This window comes from Hypanus sabinus, chromosome 9 (assembly GCF_030144855.1).
Source record: "Hypanus sabinus isolate sHypSab1 chromosome 9, sHypSab1.hap1, whole genome shotgun sequence".
NCBI classification, from domain to species: domain Eukaryota; kingdom Metazoa; phylum Chordata; class Chondrichthyes; order Myliobatiformes; family Dasyatidae; genus Hypanus; species Hypanus sabinus.
This window is the reverse complement of record NC_082714.1, coordinates 121,030,481-121,054,719: the sequence shown is the minus strand read 5'-3', so window position 1 is coordinate 121,054,719 and position 24,239 is coordinate 121,030,481. Positions and strand designations below refer to the sequence as shown.

General features: G+C 38.8%; 1 protein-coding gene across 1 annotated transcript in view; it reads left to right on the top strand.

Annotated features, from left to right (window-relative positions):
* The first annotated feature begins 596 nt into the window (after nt 1-596).
* The window catches only part of LOC132399759 (breast carcinoma-amplified sequence 1 homolog), a 122,788-nt gene continuing 99,145 nt past the window's right edge, over nt 597-24,239 (top strand). Inside the window, exons 1-2 of the mRNA XM_059980477.1 lie at nt 597-676; nt 12,551-12,623. Coding sequence (XP_059836460.1) covers nt 605-676; nt 12,551-12,623 — 145 coding nt within the window. The 5' untranslated portion in view covers nt 597-604. The remainder of the gene's footprint in view (nt 677-12,550; nt 12,624-24,239) is intronic.

Sequence of the window (24,239 nt, the reverse complement as noted above, 5' to 3'; positions counted from 1 at the left end):
CTCCCCTTGGATTGTGAAGAACTCTGATGAACTGGCTTGTCTGGAGATGGTTGTTGGTTTGTCCAAGGAAAACATCCCTCAACTTTCCTAAACTGCTCTCTATGGAATTTTGGAACTTGAATGAAAAGTAGAAGGGACCAAATTTATCAGCATGCATCAAGGACCGCAGCAGTACAGGAAGGCAATTCATCGACACTAAGCTATGGGGAGTCAAATATTTGCTCAGCTTGAAAAGTCACATGGGATTATTAGAGCAGCCTTTTTTAAAAAAAAAATTCGTTTATGACAAATCAGAGACAAATTGATGCTCAATAATAAATAAGACTAACACGGGTCAAATTGCTGTTAGTTATGTCCAGAGGTTGATTAAGTGATGCCATTAATTGTGACAAGACAGTGTATTTTATACAATGTAAATATTTAAGAACAGATTAGATTCATTTTCTTATTTCTAGTATTTTGATGTTCCAATTTTCTATGTAATGCCTGGGTTTATGTTATTATAATTTAGTTAGCGTTATTATCATTTGCCCTATATTTTCAAAGCAGTTTTAAGTTAATTAACTTCGGATTATGTTTTTTGTTTTCAAACAGAATATTCACAATGGGAAATGTAGTATCAAATGAGCCTTTGAATGACTCAGAATCAGAACCTTCAGCATTGAAACAAGCCCAGGTAATAGCGGGTGTACAATTATCTGCAATTCATTTTTCATGAGCTTCTAATTGAATCTTAATTGTGTACTGTATTATTAAAGGATCAGCCTATTTAAACCAAGTCACGTTCTACTGTAAGTGCCTTAAATTTGTTATTGTGACTTTATAGTTGCTTTCTAAAAGGAGCTAGGTTTTAAACACCATTCAGGAACACAGACATTCCAAGATATTTATAGCTAAAATATATTTAAAGTGTAGTCATTTCTGTGATGTACAGAATGCAGCAAGGAATATGTGTATGGTATAGCCACCCACCCCCAATTAGGAATGTGATAAATACAAGTCTATTATACTTTTATTGGTTGAGAGAGAAGTATTCACCAGGACACTTCCATACTTGGAAGTAATACGATTGGACTTTCATATCTTTGTGAGGGACCAGATGAAGTCCTGTTGAATGCCTTGCTTTACAAATGGCATCTCAGTTATTAAAACCCTTTCTTTGAATTGCAAAAGAGCATCAGCTTGAAATATACATTCAAGTGTCTTGTGTTGGACTTGAATCCATGACCCTATAGTAAACACTAAAATGTCATCAACTGAGACATGGTTGGCAATGGGAATAAAAAGGGTACTACTCAAAGTTCAAAGTAAATTTATTACCAAAGTGCATATATGACACCATATGCAAACTCTGAAATTCATTTTCTTACAGGCATACTCTGTAAGTCAAAGAAAAACAATCAATTCAATGAAAGACCACATCCAACAAGATGGACAAATAACAAATGTGCAAAAGACAATAGCTTGAACAAATTCTTAAGGGATAAAATAATAATAAAAAAGCAATAAATATTGAGAACACGAGATGTTCTATTTTCTGCCTGTACTCCATTATTTGTGATGGAGCCCACCCCAGTGCTATCATCTGCAAACTTATAGATGAAGTTGGAGCGGAATCTGGCCATCCAGTTATGAGTGTACAAGGAGTAGAGTAGAGGGCTGAGAACACATCCTTGTGGTGCATCAGTGTTTAGAATAATTGTGGGGGAGGTGTTGCTGCCCATTCTCACTGACTGCATTCTGTTGGTCAGAGAGTCAAGTAATCTTTTGCAAAAGTAGTTGCTGAGTTCAAGTGTCTAGAGTTTAGTGATGAGCTTGCTTGGACAAGATTTGATAGAAACAACACACTTCACTATATGTCTCAAACAAGAGGAAATCTACAGATGCTGGAAATCCACCAAGGCACACAAAATTCTGGAGGAACTCAGCAGGCCAGGCAGCATCTATGGAAAAAAAGTACCGTCGACATTTCAGGCCAAGACCCTTTGGCAGGACTGGAGAAAAAAAAGATGAGGACTAGATTTTAAAGATGGGGGAGGAGAGAGAGAAACACAGGGTGATGGGTGAAACCGGGAGAGGGAGGGATGAAGGGAAGAGCCGGGAAGTTGATTGATGAAAGAGGTGCAGGGCTAGAGAAGTGGGAGTCTGATAGGAGAGAACAGAAGGCCATGGAAGAAAGAAAGGGGGAGGAGCACCAGAGGGAGGCAATGAGCAGGCAAAGAGATAAGGTGAGAGAGGGAAAAGGGGATGGGGAATGGTGAGGGGGCGGGGAGCATTACCAGAAGTTCAAGGAATCGATGTTCATGCCATCAGGTTGGAGGCTACCCAGACAGAATATAAGGTATTGTTCCTCCAACCTGAGTGTGGCCTCATCACGACAGTGGAGGCAGCCATGGATTGACATATCAAAATGGGACGTGGAATTAAAATGGGTGGCCACTGGGAGATCCTGCTTCTTCTGGTGGACAGAGCGTAGGTGCTCAGAGAAACAGTCTCCCAATCTACATCGGGTCTAACCAATATACAGGAGATCATGTCGGGAATACCTTGTCAAGGTTGATATTGGTACCAATTAGATAGGAAGTAAGCAGGGTGTCCCCCAAAAGACATGGACGGATTGGAAGAATGGGCAAAGAATGGGAAAAGGAAGATGGGGAAAAATGGAGAGAAAATTCAAAAATTAGTGATGCAACAGGACTTGGGAGTCCTCATGCAGGATTCCTAAAAAGTTAACTTGTAGATTGAGTCAGTGGTAAGGAAGGCAAATGCAATGTTAACGTTTATTTCGAGAGGACTAGAATTTAAATGTAAGGATGTAAATCTAAGCCCAGGAATGAAAGGGTTGACATTTGAGGAGCTTTTGTCGGCTCTGGGCCTGTACTCACTAGAGTTTAGAACAATGTTGAGGTGTTCTTAGTAAAACCTATGAATATTGAAAGGTCTAGATAGAATGAATGTTTTTACAGTTAAGGAGCACAGCCTCAGAATGGAGTGACATACATTTCGAACATTTCTTTAGCCAGATGGTGGTGAATCTGTAGAATTCATTATCACAGTTGGCTGTGCAGGGCAAGTCACGGAGTACAGTATATTTAAGACAGAGGTTGATAGATTTTTGATTTATTCTGGTGTCATGGGTTATGGGGAGAAGTCAGGAGAATGGGGTTGACAGGGATACTATATCAGCCATGATGGAATGGTGGAGTAGACTCGATGGATCAAATGGCCTAATTCTGTGCCTACGTCTTTTGGTCTTAAACCCTGATTGGTGACTGTAGATTCAGATGCACTGAGAACCATTAAGATGGGTGGTGACACACCAGTTTATTATGTTCAAAATGTGCATCAAATATGTTAAGCTCATTGAGAAGGGATGTGCTGTTGTCAGTGATACTGTTCCACTTTGTTTTGTAACCCATTATAGTATATAAGCCCTTCCACAGATGCCGGCTGAACTGAGACTCTATTTTGGACTGGTACTGTCTCTTAACATCTCTGATAGCCTACCTTTTGGTCTTTCTTCCATGGTCAACCCGAGTGCCCTAATTGGGTGGCAATGGAGTTGAGCTCCACTAAAGAACTATCTACCTCTGCACTTCTTGGCTCTGCACTCCCTAGTAGTCTGTCCAGATTAATAGCTAATCCTCTTGTTAGACACACTTTGTGTATATGGGCTCAGTTTAGGAAATGCTATGGTTTCCATGGCTTTTCCGTTTCCAGCCCTGTCGTACATAATCACCTTTTTCTACCTACTACGTACGATTCAGCATTCCATGTTTGGTATAGGAAGGGCACTAGGCATTTTGAAGATCTTTTCATTAATAATCGCTTCACTTCTTTTCAGCAGCTCTCTGTTAAGTTCAATCTGCCCAATGCTCATTTTTTTTAGATATCTCCAAATTAGACACTTTATTGCTCCTTTAATTCCTAACTTTCCTGAAATGCCTGCGAAAAATGCTATGGGCTTATTTCTTTCCATTAATCCACTAGGTAAAGGTTTAATATCAATTTTTCGAGATAAGTTAGCAGCCTTACGACGGGCCCCTGTGGATAAAATTAAAATGGCATGGGAGCAGGATTTAAATATCTCCTTATCTGATGAGAGTTGGGACTCGATTCTCAAATCAGTTAACTCAACCTCTCTTTGTGCTCGCCATTGCCTTTTACAGTTTAAGATTGTTCATAGAGCCCATATGTCTAAATCTAAACTATCTCGATTCTACCCTAACATTAGTCCGCTTTGTGATAAATGCAAGAGGGGTGAGGCCTCTCTCATTCATATGTACTGGTTCTGTCCTAGCTTGGAGAAATTTTGGAAAGATGTCTTCACTACGTTATCGTATATTCTGAATCAGCACCTAGAACCAAACCCCTTAATTGCTCTGTTCGGTTTCTGGGGCGAGACAGATTTACATCCGAGTCCGACCAAATGCCGAATATTATCCTTTGCCTCTCTCCTGGCTAGACGCTTGATCCTCCTTAGATGGAGAGATGTTGCCCCGCCCACTCATGCTCAATGGCTTAACGACACTATGGCCTGTTTGGACCTCGAAAAAATCCATTATTCAGTTCTTAATTCGGATTTAAAGTTCCATAAGGTCTGGGGACCTTTTATCGAGTACTTTCATAAACTTCCTCTTGACTAGGGTTTTTTTTTCTTTTCGGTCCCTTGCTTTCAGCTCCTTTTTTTTTCTGGTAGTAGGCATTATTATCCTCTGTTGCTAAGTTTGATTGTCCTGATTTATATTCTCTATATTGTGTTGTGGTTGGTCTGGAGTTTTTTTTTATTGTGTTGTGGGGTTGGGGGAGGATACTAAGTTTACTTGTCTTCAATTTAGGGGCTTTTTTTAATTCCCTTTCTTTGTATCATATTGTCATTGTATGCTTAATTTTGCACTGTATTAATGTTCCTCATTCTGATTTGGGGTTTTTTTAATTTGTAAAATGTATATAAAAAAGAACATCTCTGATAGCTTTGTGAAGGTCATATCTTGATCTAAGGTTTAGGATTAACTGATATGAATGCTGCAGATCTGGACTTCATAAGAGAGTGTATCTCCCATTAATTCATGGTTTCTGGTTTGGAATCACCTAATACAAACATTAGCAACACACACAAAATGGTGGAGGAGCTCAGCAGGTCAGTCAGCATCTATGGAACTGCATAAACAGTTGACACTTTGTGCCAAGATCCTTCTTTAGACCTGGCCTGCTGAGTTCCTCCAGCATTTTGCATGTGTTGCATTGGATTTCCAGCATCTGCAGAATTTCTTGTGTTTATGTAGTAAACATTATTCAACAAAGTGTCAAATCTAGATTGTGGTACACCAAATCAATCACTATGGAAAGCTTGGATGCAGGATTTAGAATGGATGTCCATGGAAAATAGCAGAATTCCAATCTGGTGAAATCTTAAGCAACAAACAATCTACTGGAGGAATTTAGGGGGTTGAGCAATGTCTCTGGATAGGGGAAGAAAATGACGATATGTCAGGTTGAAACCCTGTGTCAAATCTCTATATGATTTCCATGCACACCTTAATTACTAAAACAATCTTGTCAGGCGCATTAAGACTTGTATAGTTTTGTGTCTCTAGTTGATAAAGAAAAATTAGTGTTCATCCCAAATAATTAACAATTTTGGAGAGAGATTAGCTCTATTTGTCACATGTACATCGAAACATACTGTAAAATGTGCTGTTTTGCATTAAATTTTATCAAAGAAAATTGTGCTGGGGCAGCCGCAAGAGTTGCCATGATAAATAAAACAGGTAGTCACTGGGATGTCCTGTTTTTTCTAGTAGACAGGACACAGGTGCTCTGTGAAGCAGTCTCCCTATCTACATCAGGTCCCTTCTCTTCCCTTCCTCCACCATCAATGCTGCTCTCAACTGCATCTCTTCCATTTCGCGCAAGTCTACGCTCACCCCATCCTCCCGCCGCCACACCAGGGATAGGGTTCTTCTTGTCCTGACCTTTCACCCCACAAGACTCTGTATCAAGCACGTAATTTTCTGTAACTTCCACCATCTCCAACGGGATCCCACCACCAACCACATCTCCCCCCCCTCCACAAACTTTCTGCTTTCTGCAGTGATCACTCCCTATGTGACCCCCTTGACTATCCATCCCTCTCCACTGATCTGCCTCCTAACTTGCAAGTGAAACAAATGCCATACCTGCCCCTACACCTCCTCCCTCACTACCTTTCAAGGATACAAACAGTCCTTCGAGGCAAACTGACACATCACCGATGAATCTGTTGGAGGTCATCTACTGTATCCAGTACTCCTGGTGATGCTTCTTGTACTTCGGTGAGACTTGATGTCGATTGGGAGACCACTTTTCCAAGCACCCATGCTCCATCCGGCAGAGAAAGCAGGATCTCCCTGGGGCCACCCATTTTAATTGCACTTCCCTTTCGAATTCTGACACATTCATCCATGGCTTTCTCTACTGTCATGATAAGACACACTCAGGTTGGAGGAACAATGCCTTATATTCCATCTGGGTAGCCTCCTATCTGATGTCATGAACATCGATTTCTCAAAATTCTGGTAATGCCCCCACCCTTCTCTATTCCTCATTCCCTTTCCCTCTATCACCTCAACTCCTTGCCTGCCCATTGCCTCCCTCTGGTTCCCCACACCATTTTTCTTTCTTCTATGGCCTTCTGTCCTCTCCTTTTAGATTCCTCCTTCTCCAGCCCTGTATCTTTCACCAATTGACTTCCCAGCTATTTACTTCACCCCTTCCCCACCTTCCAGTTTCACCTATCACCTTGTGTTTCTTCATCCCTAACCCCCACGCCCACCAGCTAGCTCTGACTCCTCATCTTTTCTTCTCCAGTCCAGATGAAGGGTCTTGGCCCGAAACGTCAACTGTACTCTTTTCCATAGATGCTGCCCAGCCTGCTGAGTTCCTCCAGCATTTTGTGTGTGTTGCTACGGTGGGCAGAGTGGATATTTAAAGTTGTTAGTTATCAATCAAATGAGCTTCTAGATCCAACTAATTTTTCTTGACATCAAAAGATATCACCATTACTGAGTTCACCACCATCAACATGGTGGAATCAGCTACAAAAAGACATTTAACTAGATCAGCTTAATAAGTATTCAATCTACAGAAGTTAGTGAGTGGCTGGATATTTGGCAGTAAAGAATTAAATTCAGTTCCTGACTGCCCAGTTCTGTTCACCAATAGCTTGGCACTAATTCACTGGTTTCATAGCGCATTGATGTAACCAATTACCTCTCGAGCAGTTTATGCTCCATCCAGACCACTGGTGCTGCCTGTATGGGGAATGCACGTTCTAACTGTGACCGTGTGGGTTTTCTCTGGGGCACACGTTTTCTCCCATCTTCGAAAGGCATGGATGGCTACATTTATTTGCCATTATAAATTACCCTAAGTATATAGATGGGTGGTAGATCTGGTGGCATTGTGTGGAACATCTTTCTGGGAGATGGGGTTGCTCATTGGGAACTTGATTGACCTTAAGTCACGAAAGTTAGATTGAATGGCATTATATGGTAAGGGAATATGAAAATTAAATGTACCACCAAGCAATCTTCACTTACCTGGATAAGTGCCACTCCAAAAACTCATGCTCAAATCCATTCCATACATAGCAGTTTATTTACTTTATTCCCATCTATCACCATCAATATTCACTCCTTCCACTATTGACACATCATGTTTGAGGTGAACACCATCTCTTAGAGTCAGGCCGCAACTCATCAAGACTTATCAAAAAAGACACCTACCAGGCCCATGATCACAGAAGAATGAAATCACCAGAGTAAGGACACACCACTGTCCAAAAGTTCTTCAGAACCTGATGCAACAAGCTGATTCAGAAATGTGCCACCATTGATCCACAATCCTGTAGCTCAAAACTGAGAGCATCCTGACTGGCTGCCTCACTGCCTGGGATGGGAACTGTATTTCCTTCAATCGCAGGACTCTGCAGAGAGTGGTGCGGACAGCCCAGCGCATCTGTAGTTGTGAACTTCCCACTATTCAAGACATTTACAGAGGCAGGTGTGTAACCAGGGCCTGAAGGATCATCGGGGACCTGAGTCACCCCAACCACAAACTATTCTAGCTGCTACCATCCAGGAAATGTTACCACAGCAATAAAGCCAGGACCAACAGGCTCCGGGACAGTTTCTTCCACCAGGCCATCAGACTGATTAAATCATGCTGATACGTTTGTATTTCTACGTTGACTGTCCTGTTGTAATACTATTTATTACAAATTACTAAGAAATTGCACATTCAGACGGAGACATAATGTAAATATTTTTACTCCTAATGTATGTGAAGGAAATAGGAAATAAAGTCCATTCAATTCATATTAGTAAATGACTCTCACCAGACTGGGTTTAATGCTTCAAGAAGATTGCTTTCCTCACTTTCTCAAAGGCAATAAATACTGACCCAGAAGTGTAGCTCAATTGGCTCAGAAATAGTTCAGCTCCCAGAAAGGCCATTAAGCTATTAAATTCTAGTACGGCAACAACTAATTTTGTTTGTTGACCAAGATGGAAGTTCAGTTGCTGGAAACTGGCAAATGAGATCGGGTAACTCGATAGGACCAATTACCTGTCAGAGTAGTTGAATTTGTGGGGGCTGTCAACACTGAAGGGGGTGGGGTTTTGTTGTCAAGAACAGGAAAGCAGATCAGTAGAAGGGGTTCAAATTTCAAAGTGACTTTATTATCAGAGTACATATATGTCACCATATACTAGACTGAGATTCGTTGAGGGTTCAAGCTTGAGGGGCACTGAATGAGAGATGGGTATGTAGATTTTAAGGAGCTACATTAGTTAGCTTCCCAGCACTGAGCTGGAATCTGCACAGGGATGGTTTATTGAAGCATTCTTCAAAGGACACCTGCTAAAGATGGCTGAAAACAACCTCCTTGTTGCATGCATGCTAGGCTCTACTGTCGGTGAAGCTAATAATGTTCACAGAATCTTCTGAACCATTGGTTATTTAGTTGTCCTGCACTATTAATGAATGGATGTCAGTTAAACACATCTCTAATCTGACTTGTTAGTTCTGGTATTGGTTCATCTGTAGCATGTTGATTCTGATGGCTAGAATGCTTTCCTGTGTTGTACCTACATGAAGATCCCCTTCATTTTTAGGTACCCCAATGCTGCCTCATCCATATTCCACATTGATGAATGCCTTAAGGGGAATGCTAAGAAGAGGAGTATGAGGGGCAATAGGTCAAGATGTTATGTACTGTGTTGGACTATAAATCTGTTGCTGCTGAATTCCTCCTTAGACTGCAGCACAAGGACAGCAGATTTCATTCCATAGTTTGAAAATTACTGGATTTGATCTGATGGTTCCAACCAGTTTGTGGTGGTCATTTTGATGTGACAAACTTAAACCGCTGCTGCTGGATGGCAGGATAGTGAAGTAGCTTGCAATGGGGTTTGGGAGATTGAGCCTACTTCAGCATTATTTAATATTGCGATCCACTCCCCTCCTATGTACTCCATTCTTCAAAAGAGTGTGGAAGCACACAGAGGAAAGGCCTTTGTGTGAGTCCCCCATGCAAAGGCTGACCCTCATTACATTATGGCTTGGTCCCTGCATGTGGCAGACAACCACTCTATTTCTCCACACACAGCTGCTTTACTATGTCTTTTTTGTCATGCCTTGACTTTTAGCCCACTACACTATATTTCCTTATTCATTTATAGAAATAATTAAATTTAAATCCATGCCTCATGATTCGATTGGACTTCTAGCAATACCATAAGATTAATAAGAATCATTAGGTTACATTTCATACACTGACCCTTGAAACAGGGATCCAGTCTGTCCCCAGTCAAACATTTTGCTGAATGAAATGAAACGTATATTTTAATTCCCCAACCTGCAGATCAGAGAAAAAATCTTAAAATTAATCCTTTGTGTTGAAATAATTAGGTAATTCAGGAAGATAATGGGGTGAGTAATAAGGATGAGCAATGCGTAAAAAGGATATGCAAATCACAACCGATATCTCTGTGGTAGGAGGAAACAGTTTAAGCTAGTGACAAACACATTTATGGTTGTTATGAGGATCCTTTCTTCTCAGATCAATATATGGATAATGCCAGTAAACTCTGTAATGGTTTTTCGTGTTGAATACTGGATCATGTTTTGGATGTGTGCAATGGTTGCCTAACAGATTAGGTGGGATAAATGAATGGTCCCCTCCATTTATCCTGACTTATAACAAGCAGATAAACTGAAAGTGAAATAACTGACAGCTAATTTATGGTCAGCAGGCTCTCATTCTAATGGCATTTCATTCTCGCATAGTGTAAGCTAGTGAACAATGGTGGTTAAATAATGGTTTGCATCAGGACACTGAATATAAATTTTCACTTCCCACTTGTCCCTATGCATATGTTGTGCATTTATCTGAAAGAGGAGCTGCATTTTGAAGTGTCTCTATGCACTTAACTTTTAGTCTGTTTCATAATTATTGTAGTCATTTAGTTTGAATATTTTTGTTCTTTATTATCAACTCTGCAAGAAAGTTTGATGTATAAAGCAAAAAATACAACCAAGAGAGCATTATAGTCTGAGTAAAATTCTATTTGTTCTTTTCAGTACAGTGGAATAACTCATATGAAAATAGTTGAAAAATAAGGGAAATTTGCTTTAAACAGCCAAGCTGATTAATAAAGAATTTAAACTGCTGTATTAGTCACTGAATATACATAAATTGTGTGTGCTGTGAACATTTTGGTGGGGGGAGTAGTAATTCTTTTAAAATGGTAAAAACAAATGACAGGAACTAGTTTGGAACTATTTACAATCATTAAGATAATCAGATTACGCAATTTGCAAATAATGGAGATATGAGTGATTTAACTTCACCCGTAGAACAAAACAAAGCTAAATTTGATGAAATCATCATGGAAATAATAGAAAATTGAATTAGTAATGTTTTCCACTGTTTTTTCACTCAGAGTTTTGTTTTCCCATACCAGATGGGAATGGTTAGATAAAAGGGCTGGAAGATTTGTAGATTTTGTGGTCCCAATCATTTTCCTGTCACATCCCTATAACTTGGAATATCTATTTCCAGGATTAAGTAGTTGTATGTGGCAGCAATGATAACATTAGCAGATGAGGCATAGGACACAGAAAATGTTAACTTGTGATAGAGTTTACTAACTTTTAGACCCCACTTCTTTTTGATGGAATGTTTGTCCTGTTTTGGGTGTTGATACTATGGCCCAGGTGGTGAAAACCCATGGAGAGAAGGAAACTAATGGGACTTGCTTGAGCCATATCTCTCCTGCCAAAATGTTACTGAAACCTGGTTGCTATTGTACAGTGTAATGATAAGATGCTCCCAAATAATCAGATAATATTCCAAGATAGTGTTGTCCAGCTGCATTGTCAGAATTGTGTCAAATACCTAATGGAGATATGCAGCTGGAAATGTTCAGTTGTATTTCTAGGATGGTAAACTTCAGCCTGGAAATGCATTTCCCACCTTATGATTAAATGATTGCTGTACATGTTGTGCACGGTAAAACAATACTGAGAATATAAATTTCAAAGACACCGTGCTTGAAGTCTTGGTGTTTCCTTGAAAAGTTCTTTTTATTTTATTTCAATACTGATGAACCCATGTTTCTAAGAAATGCAGCATAACCCAACAGAAAAATCTTCTGACAGTCCTCTCTTGTGAAAGCTCATTGGGATTTCCTGAGTGTGTTTTTTATTCGTTGCTGATGCACTTCTGCAGTAAAATATTATGCAGCAATGAACACACTTAACAAAATACATTCAAATTATAATAAAGCAGGTTTCCTGCTGAAATCAGTGTCATAGTTTTGTCCAGACTTGAATGATTATGGAATGCAATTACATCATCATTAGACTAGATCTCTTCATGATACTTGTTTCAGTTTTCTGAGGAATAATGTTTGTTTTTGGTATTCGGCAAGATTATTTTCATTGCTGTAATTTTACTCATTGTAAAGGATAGGATACGCTGTCGCAAATTTTGCAGCTGGAACAGAATTTTTAAAGAAATCAAGATTGTTTTGAGTCTTGATATTGACTTGTGAAAAAGATAATTTCTTTAGTCTTGGGGCTGAGCTTTACAGATATTTCAAAAAACTTCTCAAGAGGTATAACTTGTATTAAGAAGATACTGTTCACAATATACTTGTATTATACCATAGGAACACATTTTATTCTTTTAAGAAAATAGAGATAATTGAATGTGACTGTAGCATTAATGCCAGAGAACAGGTGAATACAGAATTTATTACACTGTTGAGGAAAATCAATTCTTTACATGAAACTTCGTTATCCATAAATTATCAGCCTTTTTTCACTTAGTGATGTGTGAATTCCACATTTCAATAAGATGTGCAAAATTATTTTTTTCATTAGCTGTTGGTCTTAAATTGTCCAGTTATATATTTCTCAATAGGAGATTGTAACGGATATCACAATTAGTCATACACAAATATAGATTTATCTTCTGATAATTATACATATTTTTCTTTCTCAGGCTCAAAGCAATACTGAGGTTATTCAGAATGGTCCAACTCAGCAAAATGCTATTCAAGATAAGTGTGAAAATGGTATGTCAGAGCTTTATCTATAAGCAAATAATTGATTTAAGTTGAACAAGATTTTGTAGCATTATTCTGCTTAGTCCATATTTTGGGCTTTTGTATTTTCAAGTTGACTGCTTAGGAGGTCATATTTACAAAAAATCTGCGTGATAGCCAGCAAAAAGTAAATTAACATCCAATAAGTTTTAACTTAAATTTACTAGATCCTTTTAATTAACATCTTTTAAAAAAATTTTTTGTCAGGTATATGGACAGGAAAGGAGTGGAGGGTTATGGGCTGAGTGCGGGTAGGTGGGATTAAGAGTTCGGCACAGACTAGGAGGGCCGAGATGGCCTGTTTCCGTGCTGTGATTGTTATATGTTATATGTCCATCAAATGATTTCAAGCCCACAATCAAATTCATGTACATGTAGCATCAGATATTCAGTCCCAGTTCATTCACATCCAAATATATTTTCAGTTCTCTAAACAAAATCGGATGCAACACTGAATGGAATTATTGATCTGTTTTGCATACAATTAACATTTAGCTGATCTGCGGCAAGTGCATGCTGATGTGAGTTGGAAAGTACCTGCTGCTGTGACAAGAGATCTCAAGAATTGTAATATGTGACTCCGCTAAATCCCACTAACAATTTGTTCACGATATTGGGTCACTGAAAGTTCTAGGAATGGCGCCAACCAGCTGCAGGCATTTTAATCTAAACTGCTCGGATCACTTTGAAGGGCCTCACAGTAGGAAACTGGTATGAACCTGGATTACAAGGTCTGAGTGATGATGGACCAGGTAGAAAAAACATTAAAGTGTAAAACTAAAAACTTGAATGTTACGTTTTAATTGGATTTTCATTCCCATTGGTTTCACTTGGTGGAAGCATTGTGATTTGCTATCTAACTGGTGAAGCTGGATTCTGTTGACATCACATACTTGCTTGAAACTTGAAGGCACATTTCACTTTAAGCTGTCACCCTGGTCTGTTTGGTTACAAATGAGCATGTGGTCTTTCAAGATGGGTAATTTTGACCAGTTTCAGCTGGATAGCCATGTTACTCCATGCTGATATCGTACACGCTGTTCCAGTAAAACACATGGCTTTTCCAATTTTACGAAGACTTCCCTGGCTAGAAAGTTGCTGAGGATTGGCGTGGAGAATAATTGGCAGAAGATTTGTCCATCTTTTAAAAACTCTGCCTGATTTCCCTTTCCAATGAAATACCCTCTAAGCAGAATCACAGTACTTAACAGCTGGCTATGAATGCTGATATGTCATTCTATAATTATGCAGAAGGAAGTCACACTGCCCAACAAATCTACAGTATGTCATCTGCTAGTGATGCAATTATATTAGTCCCAGTCCTCTCATTTTATTTCCTTTATTTATTCAATCAATCACATACATGGGACTCTTTCAAAACATTATCATTAATCTACACCAAAGTGTAACTTTGAGTAACTTGTCAATAGACTGCCACATCACTGGGATATGGGAAGAATCCCAAGCATCTGGAGGGAAAGCCGCACATTTGTGAAGGAAACAGACAAGCTCTGCACACAGCACTCCAGGTCAGGATTGACATGGGTCTTTGGAGTTGTGTAACAGCAGTGCTAACTTGTGGGTCATTACGCTGCCCTACTTGTTTAGTATTTAGGTAAAGGGGATGCATAAACTACTAGCCTGTTCCACAAACTGCACCACTTAACATCCTATCACTTTCTTTCATTAACATTTTTCTGCATCATGCTCAAGTACCACATATGGTACTACATGACATATATATCAATAATTGTAAATGCGACAAGTAAAATCGTCGTCCTCCTCAAATTCAGCTTGGACAAGTAAAATAACAAGATTCTAAATTTCTTCCCTTGGAAAATCTGTTTGAAAATGCACGCCTCCAGCACTCCACTCCCAAATATACTAAATTGGATTTTAATCATTCTCCACACATTGTTTGCATGTAAGTGCAACCAAAAGAATAAGGATCATTAAACTGTGGATGAGTTTGAGCTGATCTTCAGTTCTATTCCTTGGTTCAAGGCAATTATTTCTGGTAATAGATGGTTTCAACTGAAGTGAAGTGATAAAATAAATTATTGCCATCATTTACTTTATAAAAAATAGGCCTTGTGCAAGAACTATGTTACTTCAGTACTGATTCAACACGGCTCACAAAAATCCGTGAGCATGACTATTTCTAATCTGAGAAAGTCAATATACAACAACATAGTCTGGTTTTGACATGCAGTACTAATTCTTCACCAATAAATGGCTCTAGTGTACTTCATAAAAAAAAGTCCTGTACTGGTTTCCCAGGGTATCAAAATACTTTAACTCATGGATCTTATACTGGTCAGAACTTTTCTGGACTTGTGTTAGAGAAAGTATTAAATAGTTAGCAGTACTGTACTCCTGAACAGAGAAAATTAACTCTGCTATAAATACTCGAACATTGGGTGTCAACCGATTATCACACAGTACAGTCTTTAAACACCAACATCCTGGCAATCAACTCTTGTAAACCCTTTATGTGCTCTCTGATGTTTGCTTTACTGTTCTATAAGCAAATATAATTAATCAGTATCTGAAAATGCATATTTGCACTTAGCTTTTGCCAATTCTCTTTTAATCTTGTGGCATTTTTTCAGCCTGACTTCACTAAGTGTAATACCAGCTTTCTTGGAACAATTACTTAAAAAAAAGACAGCAGATGTATTTTCCTAAAAGCATATGATGTGCTTTTGGTAATAGCTGAATGTTAAAATATTCATCTTTTATGGTGTTAAACTAAGATTAAATACAACAAATATGAATCTCTGAGTATCAGTTAATTATGTTTTGTTTATGAATGCAAATGGTGGAAATGAACTTTGCAGATTATCTGGGTGTTGCTTTTGAAAGACTGTACTGGGATTAATCAGCACGCTGTTGTGAGTTGACACCCAGAGTTCCAGTACATATATCAGGTCATTCCACACGCAGTGGAAATGTTAAATCAAGTCGTTAGTCACAGTCATACAGCACAGAAGCAGGCCTTTCAGCTCACTAGCCAGTCCATGCCATCAACCACACAAATCCTACACCAATCCCATTTTATTTTCCCCCATATTCCCATCAGCTCCCCATTCACCTGCTCATTAATGTCAATTTACGGTGGCCAATTAACAGGCCAACCTAAGTTTTTGGGATGTGCGAGAGAGAACTCAAGCACCTAGAGAAATCCATGCAGTCAAAGGGAGAACGTGCAAACTCCACACAGACATCAGGGAACAGGATCAAACCTGAATCACTGGAGCTGTGAGGTAGCAGCTCTGCCATCTGTGCAACCTGGGTAGGCATTACATTTGCTGTGCTCTGTAATTTTCTTTATAATAACTAACAACAATGTCATTATAAATAAAAGACCATTCCCAATATCACCATGGTGATAACTTAGCAGTCAACTTTAAATAAATAGTTCGTTTTAAGATAGGTACATGTTGCAGAATGGGAGGATGTATAAGAAATATATTGACACTGGATTCTAGATTAAACTTGCTTTGGAATTTAAACAATAATAACCAAGTTAATTTATTTAATATTCCCATAATACCAATTGTGGGGTATGTAGATAAACCAACTAAATGTCATGAGGAAGACATATTGTACCATTATCTATTTTCAAAAACATGAACTGATAAAGAACATAAATTATATTGTACATATAACTCATGCTTCAGCAAAGCATAAACAAAGTACAAAGTATAAAGAAAAGTTGCAAAGCAGCTTAAAATTCCATTTTTAAATCCTCATATGTGGTTCATTGTTTAATTCCACTTTGCCCACAGTATAAAATCAGAGAAGCATGGGATTCTGCAACACAGTAATGGCCCTTTTGCTTCTCTAGATCTCCCCCCCCCCCCCGACCCCACCGTCCCCACCGTCCATGCTGATAGTGATGCCTACACACATTATTCCCATTTGCCCATATTAAGACAAGTACCTCTCATCCCTTTGTATCAAGCACCTGGCCAAACACCTTTTAAATGTGATTGTGCCTGTCTTCTCTACCTCCTCTGTCAGCTCATTGAATATATTCACCACACTGTGAATCACTTCCCTCCAATCTCCATCCAGTCTCTCCTAATAACTACAGCTCTCCATTCCATTTAGCATACTGGTAAAGCTTGTCTCTACACTCTATTGTTACTACATCTTTCCTGCAGTGTAGCAGTCAGAATGGTGCACAGGACTCCAAATGTAGTTTAACCAATGTTTTCTACAACATCCTGTCTCTTATATTTAACCTCTGCCTATAAAACCAAGCATTGTAAATGCTTTCTTTACTACCTCATTTAGCTTTTATCACTTTCAGGGAGCTAAGAATTCACACCACAAGGTCTTTATATACATCAGTGCTCTTAAGAGCTTTGATATTTACTCTGGGTGTTTGACCAAAACTTGAATTTCATCTGTCTCTGCTTCACCAAATAGTCTAGTTGATTTATGTCCCGCTGTATCCTTGAAAAACTTCTTTGCCCATTGTGACTCCAGCCTGCAGAGTTACTAATAATATCATTGAGATTCTCGGCCAAAATGTTAATACATATTACAAACAACAAAGGTCCCAGAACTGATCCATGTTGTACATAACATGTTAAAGAAGTACCAATCCACCACTATTCTCTGCCTCCTCAAGTTTGGATCCTGTTTGCCAATGTTTCTTTGGCCCTTTCTGCCTTAGTCTTGTGGATTAGCCTAGATGATGTGGGATTTTTGCCAAACCACAAGTTTATTGCAGAAATTTCCTTCCACTCTGATTGCTTTTGGACTTGACTAAGACTTCTGGCTTGGAATTTCCAATGACACTCTGCTCCTTGGTCCTGATCTCACTGAGTCAAATCCAATGGTAACCTAGCATGTAGTTAGGCACCTCCCAGCTTTGGTTTGCCATTTAGCTGTCAGGTCTTCAATTTTATCTTTAATCTGGCAGCCAGTCTCTAAACTGGTGCTTTGCACTTTCATTCTGTACTCTAAAACTAAGGCTTCATGTCTGAATTGTTAGTCAGGCTGAATGGATCTCATTCAAGTAACTGTCAAGGATAGAACTGTGGCATAGGTAGAGAAGCTGCTGCCTCATAACACCTAAGACCAAAGTTTCAACGCGTGGAGTTTGCATATTCTCCCTGTGCAGAAGAGGTGCTTCATCTTTCTCCCACATTAAAATGATTTACGTGTTAATTGCCCACAGTAAACTGCTCCTACTTTGTAGGTAAAATATGCAGAGAATAAAAAAATAAGTGAGTTTAATGTAAGAATGGTGTAAATGGGTGGTTGATGATCAGGACAGACTCCCTGGACAAAAGTGCCCATTTCTATGCTGGGTCTCTCCATGACAATGATTAGGATGCTGGCAATTATAGTTGACTTACTTAACAGGCACTAGAAATCCTAACCAGAGAATAGTACTGAATAGATAATATTTAAATCTGTCTAAAGGATCCAATGATCATTAGATCAAGCACCCCTCCCATGGTGTTCAACCCTCACCATTCCCAAATCCTTTGCCCAATCCAGATTTACAAACTTTCTCTCTGCTCCATGTTGACAAATACCATACTGTGAAAAAGTCTTAGGCTATATGTATGAGTCTAAGACTTTTGCACATTACTGTGTATGAAGTTATGTGAGTAAAATGCTCAGGTACTTAGTCATTAAGCAGCTGTAAGGGAGAGTTAAGCATGTTCCCTACAGTGTAACACAATGCAATACTTACTTATCACTTTGCTTCCTGTCTCTTTATATCCCATGGATTTTTTTTTTCATTTTCATCATTCTGTCTCCTATTCATCTTTTCATCCATCTGAAGATTTCTGGCGATTTGATTACCTGATGAGGAAATTGCATTTAAAATCCAGAAATAACAAAGGTATGTAGTCAAAGTTTGAGATCTCCTGTGTTCCACCTTCCTAACATTACTATCTCTCCCTTATTGATGTAAAGCAATTTTAGAATTCTGTTTCGCTTATCTCATACATTATTATTTTACCTGCTTTGTATCCAAATGTTTCAGACAATATTTTTCCTGTGTCACTGGATATCTTTTCTATTCATTGTGTATCATCGATGTGAAACTCCTGCATTTACTTTTGATTCCCCAAAGAAATCTTTAATTTGTTATTGAACAAACATATTTAACTGCATGATCCAAATTATGCTGTCCTTTATTGGGAAAATGGGTATGAGTTTTGAGTAACCGTGTGAAAAGCAACCATAGTTCCACTGTGCAAAAGAAAAAGAAACTGAAGCTGTTGAAGTTTACGCAGAAGGAAGTATAAACTTCACAGATTAAAAATAATCTGTATAGTGACAAGCGTAACATGTTCAAAATATAGATCCATATCCATTCCACCTTTGTACTCTGCCTAATGCCACTGCGATTCAACAAAAAGATCCATTTCTAAAAATAATATGCAGATTTAGCAAGTGCTAACATATCACTACTGATAAGAACTTGAATATCAATTCACGTACTGTAAAAGCTGATCCATGAGCACATTCCATTTTAGCATGCTGGGCAAATATTTTCTTTCCAGATTGATTTGTTTCCAGCTGTTACAGAACTGAACAGCCTTGTACTTTATATTCCTCCGTTATGCATCATCAGAGTATCTGTTGCTTTTAATCAAAATGTATGTAATAAAAATGAACCTGATTACTATTTTCAATATAATGAAATTAATTATTCATGCTGAGTATCCTTGGGAATATGTTTTCTTTCCTTTAAATGCATGCTGAGAATACTTGGAGATTTGGCAAGATAAATCCTGGAACTAACTTAATAACCTTGTCACTTTTCCACAAAAAAAAAGTCCAGAATGGGATAAGATGCAAACTCAGCAAATAAATTAACAAACTATTGAAAAGATTCAGTGGTGAGCTTGGTTGCCTTGTGGGTATGGAGATCGGGTTTATGCAATTCTTTAAATTTGTTATGGGTATGTTCTGTCATGTAATGCAACTTGATGACTTGAAAATATCCATCCTGCATTATAGCAGTGAGGATGTGGCTTTAAAGAAAGAAACTTTGTGAAATAATGAAGGCTGGTGAACTAAACAAGATCAACTAGTTCATTAAGAAAGATATAATAATTGTTTAGTAATGTATTTATTTACCAAAATTTGTGTGACTGAACTTTTGAAATATTGTTTCTTCATCAATTTGCAAAATGCTATTATATGCCAGCTCCTGCAATTTTCGTTACTGCTTGTTAATTACTCATGATTAAACAAAGTTTATGCAGAAAATGCACCAAAGTCCTTTCTAGAAGTACTGCAGTAATTCTTACCTATAGCTCAGCCAAAAGATAAAAGTTCTTATTTTCCAGGTTTTTTTAGTTGCAGAATGATTTTAAAACTTCCAAGGGATGGGAGATACAAATAGATCGTGGTTGCAGTACAATTTGTGATAGCATGAGTGCTAGCCATTGCCGTTGTGACTTCCTGCCTATTGAACTACTTCTCTAAATCTTCGACTACTTCTTCAGATGTGAAAACATGTCGTTCAAATATGAGTATTGGTTTGTGAATGAAGACATATAGGCTTATTCCATCCACAAGGATGAGCTAAACTGAGGTTGTGTGGATCAAGGTCCGATACAAAAGCTTGTACAATGTGAATGTGTGGTTTTCTGAAAGTGGAGAATATGATTTCCTTACTCTTATTTTGAGGTTTAGCTGGATTTATGCAAGTACAAGAAAAAGTCCATTAAAGAAATACTATAAGGAAGCAATACAACAGGCAATGGAGAGACCAAATTTACACTTGGTTTTCTACTTCGGATTATGGAAATTCCAAAGTTCTATTCAAAATTCATGGAGATTTGAACTGAATTGACTTTATTTCTTACATCCTTCATATACAAGAGGAGTAAAAATCTTTGCATTATGTCTCCGTCTAAATGTACAATGTGAAATTTGTGGTAGTTTACAATAAATAGTATGTACAATAGTATAGACAGTCAATATAACATAGAAATGCAATTGTATCAGCATAAACTAATCAGTCTGATGGCCTGGTGGAAGAAGCTGTCCCGGAGTCTGTTGGTCCTGGCTTTTATGCTGTGGTACTGTTTCCCGGATGTAGTAGTTGGAACAGTTTGTGGTTGGGGTGACTCAGGTCCCCAATGATCCTTTGGACCCTTTTTACACACCTGTCTTTATACATGTCCGCAAATTGTGGGAAGTTCATATCTACAGATGCGCTGGGCTGTCCACACCACTCTCTACAGAGCCCTGCTATTGAGGGAAATACAGTTCCCATACCAGGTGGTTATGCAGCCATTCAGGATGCTCTCAATTGTGCCCCTGTAGAAAGTTCTTGGGATTTGGGGCCCATACCAAACTTCAACCATCTGAGGTGAAAGAGGCTATTTTGTGCCTTTTTCACAACACAGCCAGTATATACAAACCATATGAAAACCTCAGTGATTTGTATACCAAGGAACTTAAAGCTGTTCACTCTCTCAACCCCAGATCCACTGATGTCAATAGGGGTTAGCCTGTCTCCATTCCTCCTCAAGTCCACAACCCCTCCTTTGTTTTTGTGACATTGAGGGAGAGGTTGTTTTCTTGACAACACTGTATCAGGATGGTGACTTCTTCTCTGTAGGCTGCCTCATTATTATTTGAGGTTAGGCCAATTAGTGTAGTGTCATCTGCAAATTTAATTAGCAGATTGGAGCTGTGGGTGGCGACACAGATATGGGTATACAGAGAGTAAAGGAGGGGGCTTAGGACACAGCCCCCTCATAATCAAGTTTGATTCTGTATTTAATATCAAAATAATGATTTACTGATTATTAGATACATTTGCTTGAGGAATATTATTATGTGCGTGCACACACACACAATCTGCAAGTCAAGTTTATTCATATAATATTTAAAAAGTACACTGCAAATGCATGTTCAATCTTTAAGGTAATAAAGATTTAAAATTGAAGTACTTTAGTTGCTGAAGTAAATATCCTTGTATTTCAACCACAAAGGATTAAGAAACAATTCAGGAAATAATGATCGAAAGTGCACATTGACCTTAGCAATTTTTCAATGTAAAACTGGGTCGAGACACCATTGTATGAGAAGGAAGTAAGGTTTTCTATCAAGAGAGAAGGGGATTCCAATGAATTCCAATTCCATGGAAGGCCAAATAAACAATTATTTTCAGACTTCATTATTGTAAGTAAGTGGTGATCATGTTAGTGAAAATGTACGGTATGTGCACTGTAGTACAGAGTGGGTTTGAGGTAGATTGGTGGTGGGGTAGGGAAACAAAAGATTGTTCAGGACAGAGTCACCGAACATTACAGCACAAAACAAGCCTTTTGGCCCATCCAGTCTGTGCCAAACAATTAACTTGCTTAGCCCCATTGACCTACACCCACACTCCATCCCCCTTTCATCCATGTACCTATCCAAATTACTCTAAGTGTTGAAATTAACTCCACATCCACCACTTGCAATGGCAGCTCATTCCAGTTTCTCTCCACGCTCTGCGTGAAGAAGGCCCTCCTCATGTTCCCCTTAAACATTTCACCTTTCAAACTTAACCCAAAGTCTGTAAGAAAAGCCTGTAACCTATCTAAAAGCATTTACCCTATCTATACCCCTCGTAATTGTGTATATCTCTATCAAATCTCCCCTCAATCTTCTACGTTCCAAGGAATAAAGTCCTAACTTATTCAACCTTTCTCTGTAACTCAGGTCCTCAAGACCCAGAAATATACTTGTAGATATTCTGTAAACTCTTTCAATCTTATTTATCTCTTTCCTATAGGTCAGTAACCAAAAATGCACATGATACTCCAAACTAGGCCTCATCAGTGTCCTGTACAATTTCAACATAACATCCCACCTCCTGTACTCAGTACATTGATCTATGAAGGTTAATATGCCAAGAGCTTGATTTATGACCTGTTTTACCTGTGACTCCACTTTCAAGGAACTATAGAGCTGTGTTTGGAGATCCCTCTGTTCTACTGCATCCCTCAGTGCCCTACCACTCATCGTGTACACCTACCCTGGTTGGTCAGCCCAAAGTGCAATACCTCACACTTGTCTGCGTTAAATTCCATCTGCCATTTATCAGTCCATTTTTCCAGATTCTGCTGCAATTTTTGATAGTCTTCCTCGCCATCCACTACATCACCAGTCTTGGTGTCATCCACAAATTTGCTGATCCAGTTCACCACATTATCATCCAGATTGATGTTATAGGTGACAACAACAACGGACGCAGCACCAATCCCCGCAGCACACCACTAGTCACATGCCTTCAGTCAGAGAGGCAACAATCTACAACAACTCTCTGGCTTCTTCAGCAAAGCCTGTATCTAATCCAGTTTACTACCTCATCTACTACTGGATTGTCATCTTGAATACCAAGCGACTAAACCTCCTTGACCAATATCCACTGCTTTGTCCTCATCATTTTTCCTGATGACTTCCTCGGAAAACTCTATAAGATTGGATAGATACAATGTACCATTCACAAAACAATGTTGATTTATCCAAATATTTATATATCTGGACATCTAGAATAGCTTCCGATAACCTTCTCACTACTTAGCCTCATCAGCTTATAACTTCCATATGCTTAGAGCCATTCTTAAACTACAGAACAATGTCAGCTACCTTCCAATCCTCCAGCACCTTACTGTGGCTAAGGATGTTTTAAATTTCTCTGCTAGGGCCTTTGCAATTTATGCACTAGCCTCCCACAGGGTCCAAGGGAACACCTTATCGGGCCATGGGGATATATTCACCCTGATTTGCCTCAAGACAGCAAATACCTTCTCCTTTGTAATCTGTATGGGGTTGTTGTCATCGCCACTGGATTTCCTCATCTATAGACATCTATGGTCATTCACCCGAGTAAATACAGATGCAAAAAACTCCATTTAAGTTCTCCCCTACCTCTTCTTGCTCTACGCATAGATTACCACTCTGATCTTCCAAAGGACCGATTTTGACCCTTGCTATCTTTTTTCTCATAATATATCTGTGGGAGCCCTTAGGATTCTCCTTCACCTTGTCTGTTAGAGCAACCTCTTGTCTTCTTTTAGCCCTCCGGATTTCCTTATTAGGTGATCTCTTGCATTTCTTATACGCCTCAAGCATCTCATTTGTTCCTACCTGCCTATACCTGCTATGCCTCGTAACCAATATCTCTTGAAAATCAAGGTTCCCTAAACTTGTTATCCTTGCCTTTTATTCTGGCAGTTACATACAGACTCTCTACTCAAAGTTTCACCTTTGAAGATCTCCCATTTACAAAATACACTTTTAACAGAAAACAACCTATCTGATCCCACACTTGTCAGATTCTTTCTGATATTATCAAAATTACCCTTTCTCTAATTTAGAATCTTGACGCATGGATTGCAACAATCGTTTTTCATAATTACCTTGAAACTAATGGGATTATAATCACTAGATGCAAAGTGTTCCCACAAACATGACAAACTCTTTCCCATCGAGCCCTTCGTCCCAGTCAATATATGGAAAGTTAAAATCACCTATACTACAACCTCATGTTTCTTTCAACAGTCTGTGATCTCTCTCCAAATTTGCTCCTCTAAATCC